The sequence below is a fragment of the Gambusia affinis genome, linkage group LG10, assembly GCF_019740435.1.
Source record: "Gambusia affinis linkage group LG10, SWU_Gaff_1.0, whole genome shotgun sequence".
NCBI lineage: Eukaryota > Metazoa > Chordata > Actinopteri > Cyprinodontiformes > Poeciliidae > Gambusia > Gambusia affinis.
Window position 1 is genome coordinate 13,323,289 of NC_057877.1, and position 13,006 is coordinate 13,336,294.

General features: G+C 38.8%; 1 protein-coding gene across 1 annotated transcript; it reads left to right on the forward strand.

Annotated features, from left to right (window-relative positions):
- The first annotated feature begins 955 nt into the window (after window positions 1–955).
- Window positions 956–9,263, forward strand: lpl (lipoprotein lipase). The gene is made up of 10 exons (XM_044129150.1): window positions 956–1,239; window positions 1,950–2,155; window positions 3,380–3,559; window positions 4,027–4,138; window positions 4,848–5,090; window positions 5,473–5,715; window positions 6,331–6,451; window positions 7,537–7,719; window positions 7,809–7,916; window positions 8,015–9,263. Exons 1-10 carry the CDS (start codon window positions 1,134–1,136, stop codon window positions 8,064–8,066), a joined length of 1,554 nt encoding a protein of 517 aa, XP_043985085.1. The 5' UTR covers window positions 956–1,133; the 3' UTR covers window positions 8,067–9,263.
- Window positions 9,264–13,006: the final 3,743 nt, after the last annotated feature.

Consider the following 13,006-nt stretch of genomic DNA (forward strand, 5'->3'; position numbering starts at 1 on the left):
CTTTTCCACATTTTCACATGTTGCAACAAAAAACTTTCTAACATTTTATTTGGGTTTTTGTGTGATATACCCATACAAAGTAGTGTCCAGGATGGAGATGATCATACTGTTTGTGGTTTTTAAACCAAATAAAAATCTGTGCTACATGTGCTGCAATTATAGCTGCAGGTCTCTTGGGTGCATCTCTTCCAGCGTTGTCACATTTGTCAGAATTAGATATTTATAAAATGAAAGAATTGAGCGTAAATCCATCCATTGTCAAAGTCTTATCTCCGTATCTCTGCAAGGTTTCAGCTGGGCTTCGCCCTGGACAGGTCACAAGTCCATCACAGGACAGTCAAATATATACTGAACAAACAACCAAACCACACACACTCACACTCATACCAAGGACCAATTCAAGGTCATTTATCCCAACAGTCATGTTTTTGGACTGGAGGAGGAAACTGGAGTACCTGGGGAAAACCAACCTGCTGCAGAAAATGTCTTGGCCAGGATTCTATCCTGTTTTGCTGCAATGCAGCAGTGCTAACAACCTTGCAGTCCTAAAATTAAAATGTTTCCTACAAACGCAAGGAATTAGGTTTTCTTTCTCTAACTTGTTTAAACAGTGCTTTTAAAATGAGTTAGAAACCTTTGAATATCCTAATGCATGGCAAAAACACCTATTACCACATTATTTTTGGCAGCAGATCAAAGGAAAGCGTCGTGTAACCACTAAAACCAGACACGCGGACAGTTGGGAGCTGACATTAATGGTGCTCTGTAAATGAAACCTTCTGCTTCGCTGCCAGGGGCCCCGCTTTCCTCACAGCAGGATGACCAACCTACTTAGATTTTTTTTTTTTCGAGCTGGGACAGCGTTTAGTCTCCGCCCCCCAAAACCCTCCAGCCAATCACGCTTGTGTATTCAAATAAGACACCCATTAAGATGACCTGCAGCAGCAACTGTTACAGACCATAAGCAACTTCACCCTTAAACCGCAAACAGCTCACCACTTTGTCACCGGTGCTTTGGGTTTAAGTGGATCCACAACTATTCGACCAACCAAAAAATCAAATAAAACAATAATAATAATAATAACAACTTTAAATTCAGGAAATTCAAATCAAAAGAAGAATTCAGTAACAATATGGGAAAAGAAATGATTTGCTTTGTGACTATTTGGATAACTTTGGGGAACATCCATGCAACTTTTTCTTCAGATGTTGAACCCACCGCCAACTCGACTGCTTTTGGTAAGATCCACTTTTATTATGTGCTTGACATACAGTTTTAAGCAGAACAAAACAAGAAACAGGTGTAGGGGATAAATATGTGGATAGCAGGTTTATTGCCGCATGCGGCTCCACTTTTGACCGGTAATAACCCGTTAGTAAGAAGAGCGCAGATCTGCATTCAGCTCCATCTGTGCGTGACGAAAAGCAGCAGGCAGGAGCTTTTTTAGATAAGAAGAGGGAGGAAACGTTGGTTGAAGTCGATTTAGAAGTTAAGGTTTATTCATCTTTAAATAATAAAAAAACACAACTATTTTACTCAGTTTGAGCACCGTTTGTGCGTTGAATTTTAATTAGACCGACTCTTTTTAACACTCGCTCCGATCCATTAAGAATGATTCACTTTAAGGAAAACTAAAAAACCCGCATTCAGTTATTTAGTTTAATTAAAACTGTAGAAATGCTATCGTGTGTCAAGAAATTAAGTTTCCCCGGTAAAGATTCAGAAAGGACAAAAGGGGGCGACACTGTCACGCCTTATTCAGTCACTTTTGGGTAAAAAAAAAAAAAAATGCCGTTCACAATTAACTTACGCACATTTACTTTAATAACAATCAGCCAACCAGCATTTAAAAGGCTTCTCTTTGAACAAATCCTAATTGTCCAACCTGACAAAACAGATTAACACCAATGATCCGCCGCGCTCTCCGTTGGTGTTTGTTTTGCAACAGCAAACAGCACAGTCACCGATGAACCCGTGCCAACCACCACTGAATGGATGACGGATTTCACTGACATCGTGTCCAAGTTCTCACTGCGCACCGCCGAACTTCCGGATGACGATATGTGCTACATGGTGGCCGGCAGACCAGAAACCATCACCGAGTGCGCATTCAACCCAGAGACCCAGACCTTCATTGTGATACATGGCTGGACGGTAAGTTACACTGGAACTAAATTTGTACGCAAAGCTTCTGCGCAGCTATGTTTGGGCAGTGCAACCTAAAATTGCATCACAGACACTGAGAAAAAAAAATCCTCCAACATATGATGGCAAAACAACAAGCTGTGGATGGAAAAAAGCACACAGTCCATGCATGCATCTTCTGCTGTAATTTGATTTAAAACCAGTCATGCTGCACAATTTGAACCTGATGATACCTTGGCCAGTCTCCAACAGAACATAGAGGCAGTGCTGGATAAATCACGCCATATGGCAGCTGACCTCAGACACTGACCTGACCATGTGTGCATTGTCACCCACATGTTTTCTGCAGCACAAGCTAAACTACTATGGAAGTAAAAAAGAAAAATACAAAAACTGGTTACTATATAGAAAACACTTTTTTGTTCCATATTTGTGAATGAAAACATGATCTCGCTCAGTGCTAAGAAATATTGATAGTAAATGCATATCTCCAGCTGTGTGAGATATAGAAAACACAGCTCTGCTGTTCACTACCTGTCAGAGAGCGAAAATAATTCTTCTACACTTCTGCTTACAAGAAAGACAAATTTGGAATATTTCGGAAATAGTTAAAATCTCAGAAAACAAGGGCAGTTTATGATGTGGAAAATGAAGAAGTCCCACACTGCTGTGATCAACATGTCTGGTCACCAGCTGACTTCAGGTTGGCTGTCAGAGCAGATAGCCTGACTAAATAACCGGTTCACTTCATGTGAGGCATTTAAAATGCAGAATAGCAAACCAAGAGGGATAAAATACTGTCCAATAACCTCTTAGAAAGTAGTGCGCAGTCAATATTTATGATGCAAAATACAAAAGTTGTGATAGCAATACTCAAACTATTACATGCTATATAATCTTAGCAGCAGTTTGAGTGATTTTGCTTCCCTTTTCAAAGCAACTACACCATGCTGATGTTCAGGATTATTACTCATATTTAGCATAGTGAAGATTCTCATACCAGTCGATTCCTTGACAGTGCAAACTCGATGAGAAACTGATGTTACTTGGTTACATTAATAAAATCTTATGTTTCACAGTTCTTTGAAACAGAAGGCATCAACAGCACAAAGCATGACTATCAGCATTTATCTGCAAACCTTTGCAAAATACCCTGAGGAGATATTTCTTTCTTTTTTTTTGTTCATACGCGGGTCACAGTTTCACCTGCTGCTTTTATGTTTTGCCCTGCAGGTAACAGGGATGTTTGAGAGCTGGGTGCCCAAGCTGGTGTCCGCCCTGTATGAGCGCGTGCCAACTGCAAACGTGATCGTGGTGGATTGGCTGACCCGCGCCAACCAGCACTACCCCACCTCCGCAGCCTACACCAAGCTGGTTGGCCGAGATGTGGCCAAGTTCGTTACATGGCTGCAGGTGAGCTATTGGATCACCCTCTCTGCATTAGCTTTTTGAGTGCTGTAAATATAACATGTGACTACATTGGGTTCAGATCATCGACTAAAATCTGCTCCTTCATGCTCTCTTTCCAATGAGGCCATGTGGTTATGCTTGTCCACGCTATGAGATTTTAAATGGCTATAAACACATTTTATAGTCATGTCTGCGGCTATTGTTGCGAGGCTTAGTGTTAGCGAGGGAACGGCTTTTACAACAACCTAAAGTGTTCCCTTTACTTACGCAACTTCAAACTTTAAAAGCAGTCTAGAATTTGGCATAGCATGAAATTGCACCAAATCCTTCTTCTGGATTGTTTCCCACATTCTGCCTGGGTCAGAATGCTTCAGAGCCGTTCCGAGTACAGCTTGCATTTCTGCAGGCTTCCCTTTCGATGGCGTTAAGGCGTTCCTTGCACAGATCTCTCCTGTTTTGTTGCTTTGCAGAAAGAGCTGCAGTTACCCTGGGAGAGGATTCATCTTTTGGGATACAGTCTGGGAGCACATGTGGCCGGCATTGCTGGAGATCTCACCGACCATAAGATCAGCAGGATCACAGGTGACTCCCATTAAATGACTACCAGGATTCCTGTACAGTTTGAAAAAGTCAGCAGTTTGATATAAGGGTTTTGCCGTTTAGATTTAGTATCAATCCATCCGTTAATGACATAACTTTATATAAAGTATTAGATTTATGCTATTTATATGCTAAAAATGGTTAAAGGTGGCTGAGAACTTAGAAAAATTGACTAGGAAATAATAAAATTTTGACATATTAGGAATCTTGGATTATAATCTAAATTTAAAAAAGAACTCGATAAAGTTGTGAAAATGTTGTAACTCAAAAATTTTTAACAGGCTGTGTGGTTATTTTAGTATTAAATTGAGTTCTTAAGGTTATTGATGCATAACTTCATGTATATATGTCTGAGTCTGTCAGCCTCTACATTCCAGGCCTCCATTGTGTGTGTGCATGCAGCCAATTTGTGTCAGATTTAGAGCTCCAATTTGCTTCTATGAAGTTGATCCAGCTTTAAAATCCCTCTGACCTCCTTCAAATAATGGTGTGTTTACTAGATCTGAGAGCAGTGGCCCATTAAGCACCACCAGACTTGTTTATTTTGCCTGCACACATCAGAAGGGGGTCAGACTGAGTACGGACTTTCAAGCTTTTAATGCTTTGAAACATAAGTGTTCCAAATGGTAGCATTTTATCTCCAATCATGTTTATCTCCACAGCTAATCAATTGTTTTGTTCTCGTGCCCAGGTTTGGATCCCGCCGGTCCCACCTTTGAGCACGCAGATGATCAGAGCACTCTGTCCCGAGGCGATGCCCAGTTTGTGGACGTCCTGCACACCAACACCAGAGGCTCTCCAGACCGCAGCATTGGCATCCAGAGACCAGTGGGCCATATTGACATTTACCCTAATGGAGGAACCTTCCAGCCGGGTTGTGACATCCAGAATACCTTGCTGGGGATTGCATCAGAAGGGATCAAGGGCCTCCAAAGTATGCAACTCAAAACCTCCGGGGTTTCTGGAGATAATGAGATGTGCATGAATTAGCTTTTTTTATAAAATATACCAGTTTTACGAATACTATATTGTCAAGAAGTCAGTGAGGCACTTGCTAAAATAAATGTTTGCAGGTTAAAGTGTTTTGCCTCTATTCATAACATTCCTAGCTAAAAACACACTGTGAGCAAAATATCAAGTGTATTTCTTTGATAGTTTGTTGCTTCATGTTTTAGAAACCAGAAGTTTCCTTCTGGGTCCTCTTTTGTGACTATCTATGAATGAAAAAAGGAGAACCAACACCAGGAAGTAATTTTCTGCCTTCACCAGCATTTATCTGCAAAAACCAAAGAGCCTTCTTGCCTTCTTGTGTGTAGATATGGATCAGCTTATCAAATGCTCCCATGAGCGCTCCATCCACTTGTTCATCGACTCGCTGCTGAACATCCAGCAGCAGAGCATGGCCTACCGCTGCAACTCCAAGGACGCCTTCAACAAGGGAATGTGCCTCAGCTGCAGGAAGAACCGATGCAACAAGCTTGGCTACAACATCAACAAGGTCCGGATGGCCCGCAGTACCAGGATGTACCTCAAGACTCGGGATATGATGCCTTACAAAGGTAAATCTCCACAGAAACGGTGTGAAACTAAAGTAAACCCGACTTTTTCATGGAGAGGGAAATTTGTACTTGGATGCTGACTGCAAGTACAGAAAGGAGATCTATTTAACACCTAAGAATAGCAGAAAAGTCTTCCTGGATTTACATACTTTAGTCTGCATTACTGGGAGTTAATTTGGGCACATGACTTCATTAAAAGTAATCCACAGGTTATTAGCTACCAAGGCTAGATACGGTTTGAGTAAATACGTCTCCTTGGACCCGACAGTGATTGTGGAAACTTAATACAGCTTCACAAGGACAGCAAGCTCTGTCCATTCATGAGGTCATGGGGGTTTTAGTTGCTAAAGTATGTTGAAGTAAAGTGGTACCTATGCATGACTTTGGCAGTGGAAAAGTTTTTTTTTTTTTTTAGAAATCACAAATCAGAAAATGTGTAAACATTTACTTGATGAATAGCAAGCTGTTTCAAGAGCTTTTAAGGGTCTGCACATGCATGCTAGAAGCCAAACAAGAATATACTAATCTGTGTTCAAAGCTCTAATCAAAGGTGAAATAAAGCCTAAATAGAAATATATAATTTCACTCAGAGTGAATCTTCTTTCCATCTTGCAGTTTTCCATTACCAAGTGAAGGCACACTTCTTCAGCGCGGACAAACAGAGCTTCACTGAGCAGCCAATCAAGATTTCACTGTATGGAACCCATGGAGAGAAGGAGGACATCCCGCTTGTCCTGTACGTACATGAAGCTGAGCATACAACACAGAGTCACTAAGACATGCGACTTAGCAACAGTGTTGTTCATCTGCATATGTTGGCGGAAATGAGGGTCTGAGACCGATTTCAGGTTTCAGGCTTTGTGAGAACATCCCAATTTTGATTTTAGATCATTTTTAAAAAACTATGAGCAGCTTTTTTTTTTATTTTTTATTTTTTATTTTTTTAACCAAGAAAACTAAACTGAACGGGCAGCTGTCCTAACAATAAAACGCTCATAGTAAACTAAAATGAACAAAATTCTCATTTGCATCATTGAAAATCCACAAACATATTGTGGATATATGTTTGTGGATAAGGGCATCAATAAATAACACCAGAGCAAAAATAATACCCAAAAAGTGTATTTAATTTACTCCTTAACATACAGATTATAGTTTGCTAGTCATTTTTGCATACTTCAAAATACAGAAGTGGACTGTAACAAAAATATATTCCCTCTATATTCATTTAAAACAAATATTGCTGTTTTAACATTAAAAACAACTTCATATTTGAGAGTAAAGAGATGTGATTTTACAACTATGTTAGATAGTAAAATTACCCATTCCTTTAGCAGTGTTTCTACAGTTGATTACTAATAATGTACAGCAGGACACGAAGGGGATGACACACTGTGTGTGTTAGAGAATGGGTGATGTTTCACAGCTTCATAGTTAAAAAGGATTTAATTAATATCATCAAACAAAGACAAAAGGATTGCAGAAGGGATAATCTAAATGATTTGTAGCATCTTCTGTTAGAGTGACTATCAGACTTATCTTAGTTAGCATAACAAAATGTAATCAGTTGTCCATTTGTTTTCCCCGTAGCAAAGGTACACCCTTACTTTACCTAAGCTTCCTGCAGCTTTTAGGCCTTTTATGACTCCCAACAACTCAGTGAGACTAAAAAGAGCTAACTTTCAATCTCCTTCCTTCAGTCACTACTTCTACTGTGAAGAGAATTCTGGTCAGCAGCCAGTTTCTCAGTGAATCTTTACATGTAATACAACATGTAAAATATGCCAATCTCTGAACATATTTCCTTCTTTAACCTATCAGGCCCACCCTTGATAGCAACAGCACCTCGTCCTTCCTGATCACCACCGATGTGGACATCGGTGACCTGATGATCGTCAAGATTCGCTGGGAGAAAGACGCACTTTTCAGCTGGTCCGACCTTTGGGGCAACAGCAAGTTTCACCTCCGAAAGCTCCGCATCAAATGTGGCGAGACTCAGTCCAAGTGAGTTCTATGTCTTTATACTAACATGTATTTACTCAAGAATGAAATGTTTATTGTTGACTGAACATATATCATCTGTGTGATTGCAGGGTGATCTTTAACTCAAAGGAAGGAGAGTTTGCTTACCTTGTTAGGGGAGGGGAAAATGCAGTCTTTGTCAAGTCAAAAGAAGACACGCTGAGCCGTAAAGAAAGACAGTAAGTAACCGTCACTCATCTCCCATCAGACTCAATCCCGATGAACCTAAACCCTGATCAGAATTGAATTTGATGTTTTCATCTTTTCTTTCCACCAGGATGCACAGACTCAAGACGCAGGGTAGTCTCTTTGGTCAGAACGAGGCTTGAAGAAAACTTGAAATTACCCACCGGAATCCTCATCCATCTCTAGTTGCGCAGCCAAAGATGGACAGCACACAGAAACACTGGGGAACCATTTGCAGACATCTGGACACTTAGTGGATGCTCCTGTCTTCCTACTTCTGCCCTGAAACCAACCAAACCTCATCCATGGTTTATGAAATCAGTCTTCTCCTGACTTCCTGTGTCTCTCTTCAAATTCTGCTGCAGCAAAAAAAGTTACTGGTTTCAGTTTTGAGGATGTGCTTGTTTTTTTTTTAAACTGTCCATTTTAAGTAGCTATTGCTGCTTTGTAATCATTGTTTATGCTTGTGTATCGTGTATGAACTGTTTTTATTCACTCTGATGTAATTTCAGAAGCCTGAAATGTTGTGTTTCCTTTGCCTATGTGAACTGGGATTATTGATAACTTGTAAATGATTCTTAGTGATAGGCATAATCATGGCACATTTCTGTTTGTTTTTGTTTTTTAATCAACCATTTTGTGCCCACAGTTGCTTTTTTTAAACCACTAATTGCCAACAATCGACAGGGACCAAAGAAACTTTCGCTATCTACTGAAGTTGATCATAGTGTTCCTTGTAAATACTGTAATCAGCGTCAGCGATCTTTTCTTTTTGAACATGAGCCACATGCTAACACCTAATCTCTTGAAGTGTTGTTTGTTCTTTGATTTTGCTGCGTTTTGTGTCATTTGTCAGCATTTAAGATGTCAAGAATGGTCAAACTGCACCATATTAGTGATTTGCATTCTTTCATTCCAGTATTTTTAAGTATTGTAAGTCACAGCCATTCATTTAATTATCCAGAAACAGAGTTCCAACTCACAGTTTACGCAGAACCACAAATAAAACCTAAAAGAAGAAAAGAAAAAAAAAAATCACCAAGCAAGCCTTAATGTTAACCATACATCTCAAGAAGAAGACTTCACACTGTATTTATTGATTGTACATTTATATATTTGTATATGAAGCTGTAATATATGTTGGCAGGCTTGCATTGCTGCTTGTATTTCTATAAATGAAGCCTTTTTAAATGTTTTTCATGGAAAAAGCTTTGGGAGCGTTGGTTAGACTGAGCCGGCTGTTGAGAGCATTGGCTTTTTTAATGAACCGGAATCCGGTACACTGTTTCACAGAAAGAGCCCAGGAATGATATAATAAAGAGCTACACCCCAGATCAAGATATTTTCTCCTGCTCAAGTTGCTTTTGAAAAATGGTTGAATTTATAAATACGTTGGACTGTGGGCTTGTTTGCCTAGGGCCTGTGTAATTGGTGTTTTCATCAGGTGGATCCTGATTTTCTTCCATATTTGAAAAAAACAGGCTCTAAATTGCAACAAAATATGAGTATACATGCCTTTTCAACTCACCTCTCAACAACTTGACAGCTTCTGCAAATCTGAGTAAGATAATGAGGGTCAGAGCTCTTATCCAGTATCAGGGAATTTGTGAAGACAATTTGATGTAATCTGTAAAATAGTTGAGGCTGTGTAACTATTGACCTCCAAACACCAATAATAAAATTCACCAAGGCTTGGTTCATGAAGGACTCCCTCAAGATACTAATGTGGCCATCAGTCTCTTCCAGAGATTTCAAAGGTGGTTGCAGTATGCACACAAACTCATAAATATCCAAGAACTAGATGCTTTTTTTCCAAGATTCTGAAACCAACCCAAAACGGGTGTCTGGCTAAGAATCGCAGGTCAAAACAGATCAAATTTACTACAGGAAGTACTAAAGATCGCTATGTGCAATATGGGTGCACGTTTCTGAGAGCCTGGTTCCAATCAGAACCAGACATTAATTTATATGTGCAAAAGGCCTGATTTTGGCATTTTGCTAATTGGTATTCTGGATTATTCATTTCAGCTGCTCAATGAAATCCATTTTCTCGCAGTCAGGACACTCAGTGCCATTTGTCGGTGTCCGTTGCTGGTGCCAAGTAAATAATGGGTTAAAGTTCAACTGGTTCACAGTTATGTTAAAAATATGGAAACATCATTGTTAAGCAATCATCATTTCATAAGAAGTAAGATCTAGGGTTATTTAATTCCAGCTTTCCACTCACAAAATAGTCTGAACTAAATATCTCTCTCCTCAATCACGTGATACATGGGTTATTTGAGGTTGTTTTATGGTTTGGTCAGTGCTCAGCTTCCTCTTGACAAGGGTTTGCCTTTCACATACACAAACCATCAATCCATTGTCAATACCCACTTCTCCTTGTAAGGTCACAACGGGCCTGGTGCCCTTCTCCTGGTGCCTGGAGAAGTCACCAGTCCATCACAAGACAACACAAAGAAACATAAACACATTCACAAGGAAACAATGGAGAGACAAGGAAACCTAAGATGCAAATATCTGCACTGTGAGAGAAAGTCTGAGGACCCAGAAAGAACCTGCAAACCCAGCCTAGGGTTCAAGCCCAAAGCCTTCTTGATGCCAAGCAGCTGTTTGAAGAAGTGCACCACCATTCAAGGTTAATTTAAAACATTGTGACATTAATTGTAAACTGCTGAATAGATTTACATATCTGTTTAATATATGAAACTATATGACAAACAATGTGAATAAAAAAAAAGACTATTAATAGACAAAATTACGTGCAAATAGGACGAACTATGAATGATACAAGACGAATTAAAAACTTTGTAGAAGACTCCAGCTCTTCCATGCAGCTCCCAAATAAACCAGAAATAAAGGAAAGCTGGAAAATGAAAGAAAACAAGAACATGAAACAAAAGCACTAAGCAGAAATTATGATGAGCTGCACAAAAAGACAGAAACAGGCCCAAATATGCAAAATCATGAAAAACAGAACAAAACCACAGAAACCATAAAAAAACCCATTAAGACCATAGAAGTCTGAATAAACCTGTGTGTGGCTGGTGTCACCGAACTCAATTAATTTGGTTAATTACAACTTATTTATGATTTACCAAGAGTGGTGACTGCATTCTCACATGGGACCAATTTAAAGCTTAAATAACTTAATTCCTTTCTGAAATTGAATGATGATTTGAAAACCTTTAGTATTTATTTGGGGCATATTTGCCTGATAAATTTTTTGACGATCATTTAAATGTGACAGAAGCGACAATGTGTAGAAAAAACAGAAAATCTGTAAGCTGACAGATCCATTGCAGCACTATTTGTTAAGAGATGATTTTTGTGCACCTAAAGCAGCATAAAAAGCATGAAAGCTTACATTTTTAGCTTTTGCTTGGTGCAGGAAGCTTGTGACGCTGATAAAAGGTTGCTTTTCCAAAGGCCTGGTGACAGAAAGACAATCCTATGTCCAACGTTTCATTGCTGTGAAATGTTTCTATCTAAAAGTAATGAAACTGTAACATGACAAATATGAGTGGGAAAAAAAAAAATCCTGAAACATATTTTGAACCTATGAAACCAGATGGAAGATTGTCTAACTCATTTGGTCAGTAAGGAATGATTAATTCATAATTGTGGGTGTCATCGGCGTAGCAGCTGACATGTTCATCATGTTCCCTGAAAATAATGCAACCAGGAAACCAGAATAGACAGAGCAAAAGTGCATGGTCCAGAATCCTGTGGATCAACAAAAGTAAATACATGTTAGGTAACTGGTGGACAGCATAAAAATAGACCAGAAAAAGCAAAAAATAAAATTCTGCAAACTTCAACCAAGCACAAAACAGGAGTTGAGGCACTGCAGGGACAATAATAAACTTAACAATACTTCTAAAAGTTAGAAACACAACGTGGCATTCATTAAAAAAATAAAAAGACAAATTTAAGAAAATCCAAGAACATCACAACTCAAGCAAATAAATCCAGGAAACACTGTTAATAGCTGTCCAAATATCACTTAAAGTTGTGATTTCAAGCTTTGTGTTTTTCCAGCTGAGGGCTGGGAAAGATTATTTTTTTTATTTTCCCCTGAACAACATTTGATTGGAAAAAGTTTACAAAATAAGTGGTGTTAAGTGCTGAGTTGTTTAACAACTCTTTGTCACACCAGGAGATAATAGGCCTTCGGTGATTCCCAGAGGTGTTGTCGTGATCCTGAAACATCTGGGATTCATCTCGGCCCATAAATGGTTGAATTTGTTTCAACAAATTAGTCTGGGTTATAAAGGATTTTATATTAAAAATGTTCCACCAGTTCTCTGCCTACAGGGGAGAGTTTTTAATGAATAAATTAATCTGGTTTTTATTGTTAGCAGCCTATTTCCAACAATTTGAGACATAGAAAAATTGTAAATGAAAAAAAAAAAAAAATAAAATAAAATAATAATAATAATAATGCATTTTTGTCTGTGAAAGTCTGCTGCTCTTATCAAAGAAACTTTAATCACTTAATGTCTGATAAACGTGATTCTCTTCTCTACTTTAAGTCAAATTTAAATCTCATCCAAATGTTCAACTATGGCTGATTTTCCATTATTTTGAGAAGTAACTTGATTTTCTCCTGTTTTCTCAGATGGCTTCAACACCACTTATTTTTTTAATATTTATTTTCTGGAATCTCACCACAATTTTGAAAACAATTGGGCCTTAAAACAGGTTTTTAGCACTGATAAATGCTAACAGTGGACAAAAGCTTTTAAACTAGGTATGTTTTTTTGCCATATTTGTGATTAATTCATCCAGTTGTTTTTTTTTCTCCTTTTACTTTAATTCTACTCAGAGTTTAGGTAGAAGAAAAATAATCATTTTAATGTGATGATGAGGACAAACATGTTCTAGCCAGTTCATCTATGAGTGAAAGATTGCAAGTCTGACTGAAAACATGTTTTAAAAAGAACAACATTTCTCCTGCTCTGTTTGATTCAGATGCAGCAGTTCTCAGATGCCAGCGGCTGAAATTCGTTTCCTCTGTATTGGCCGCCTGGCTCTGCCTTTGAGATAAAGTGAGGGGCTCAGTCACACTGTCCTGGTCCAT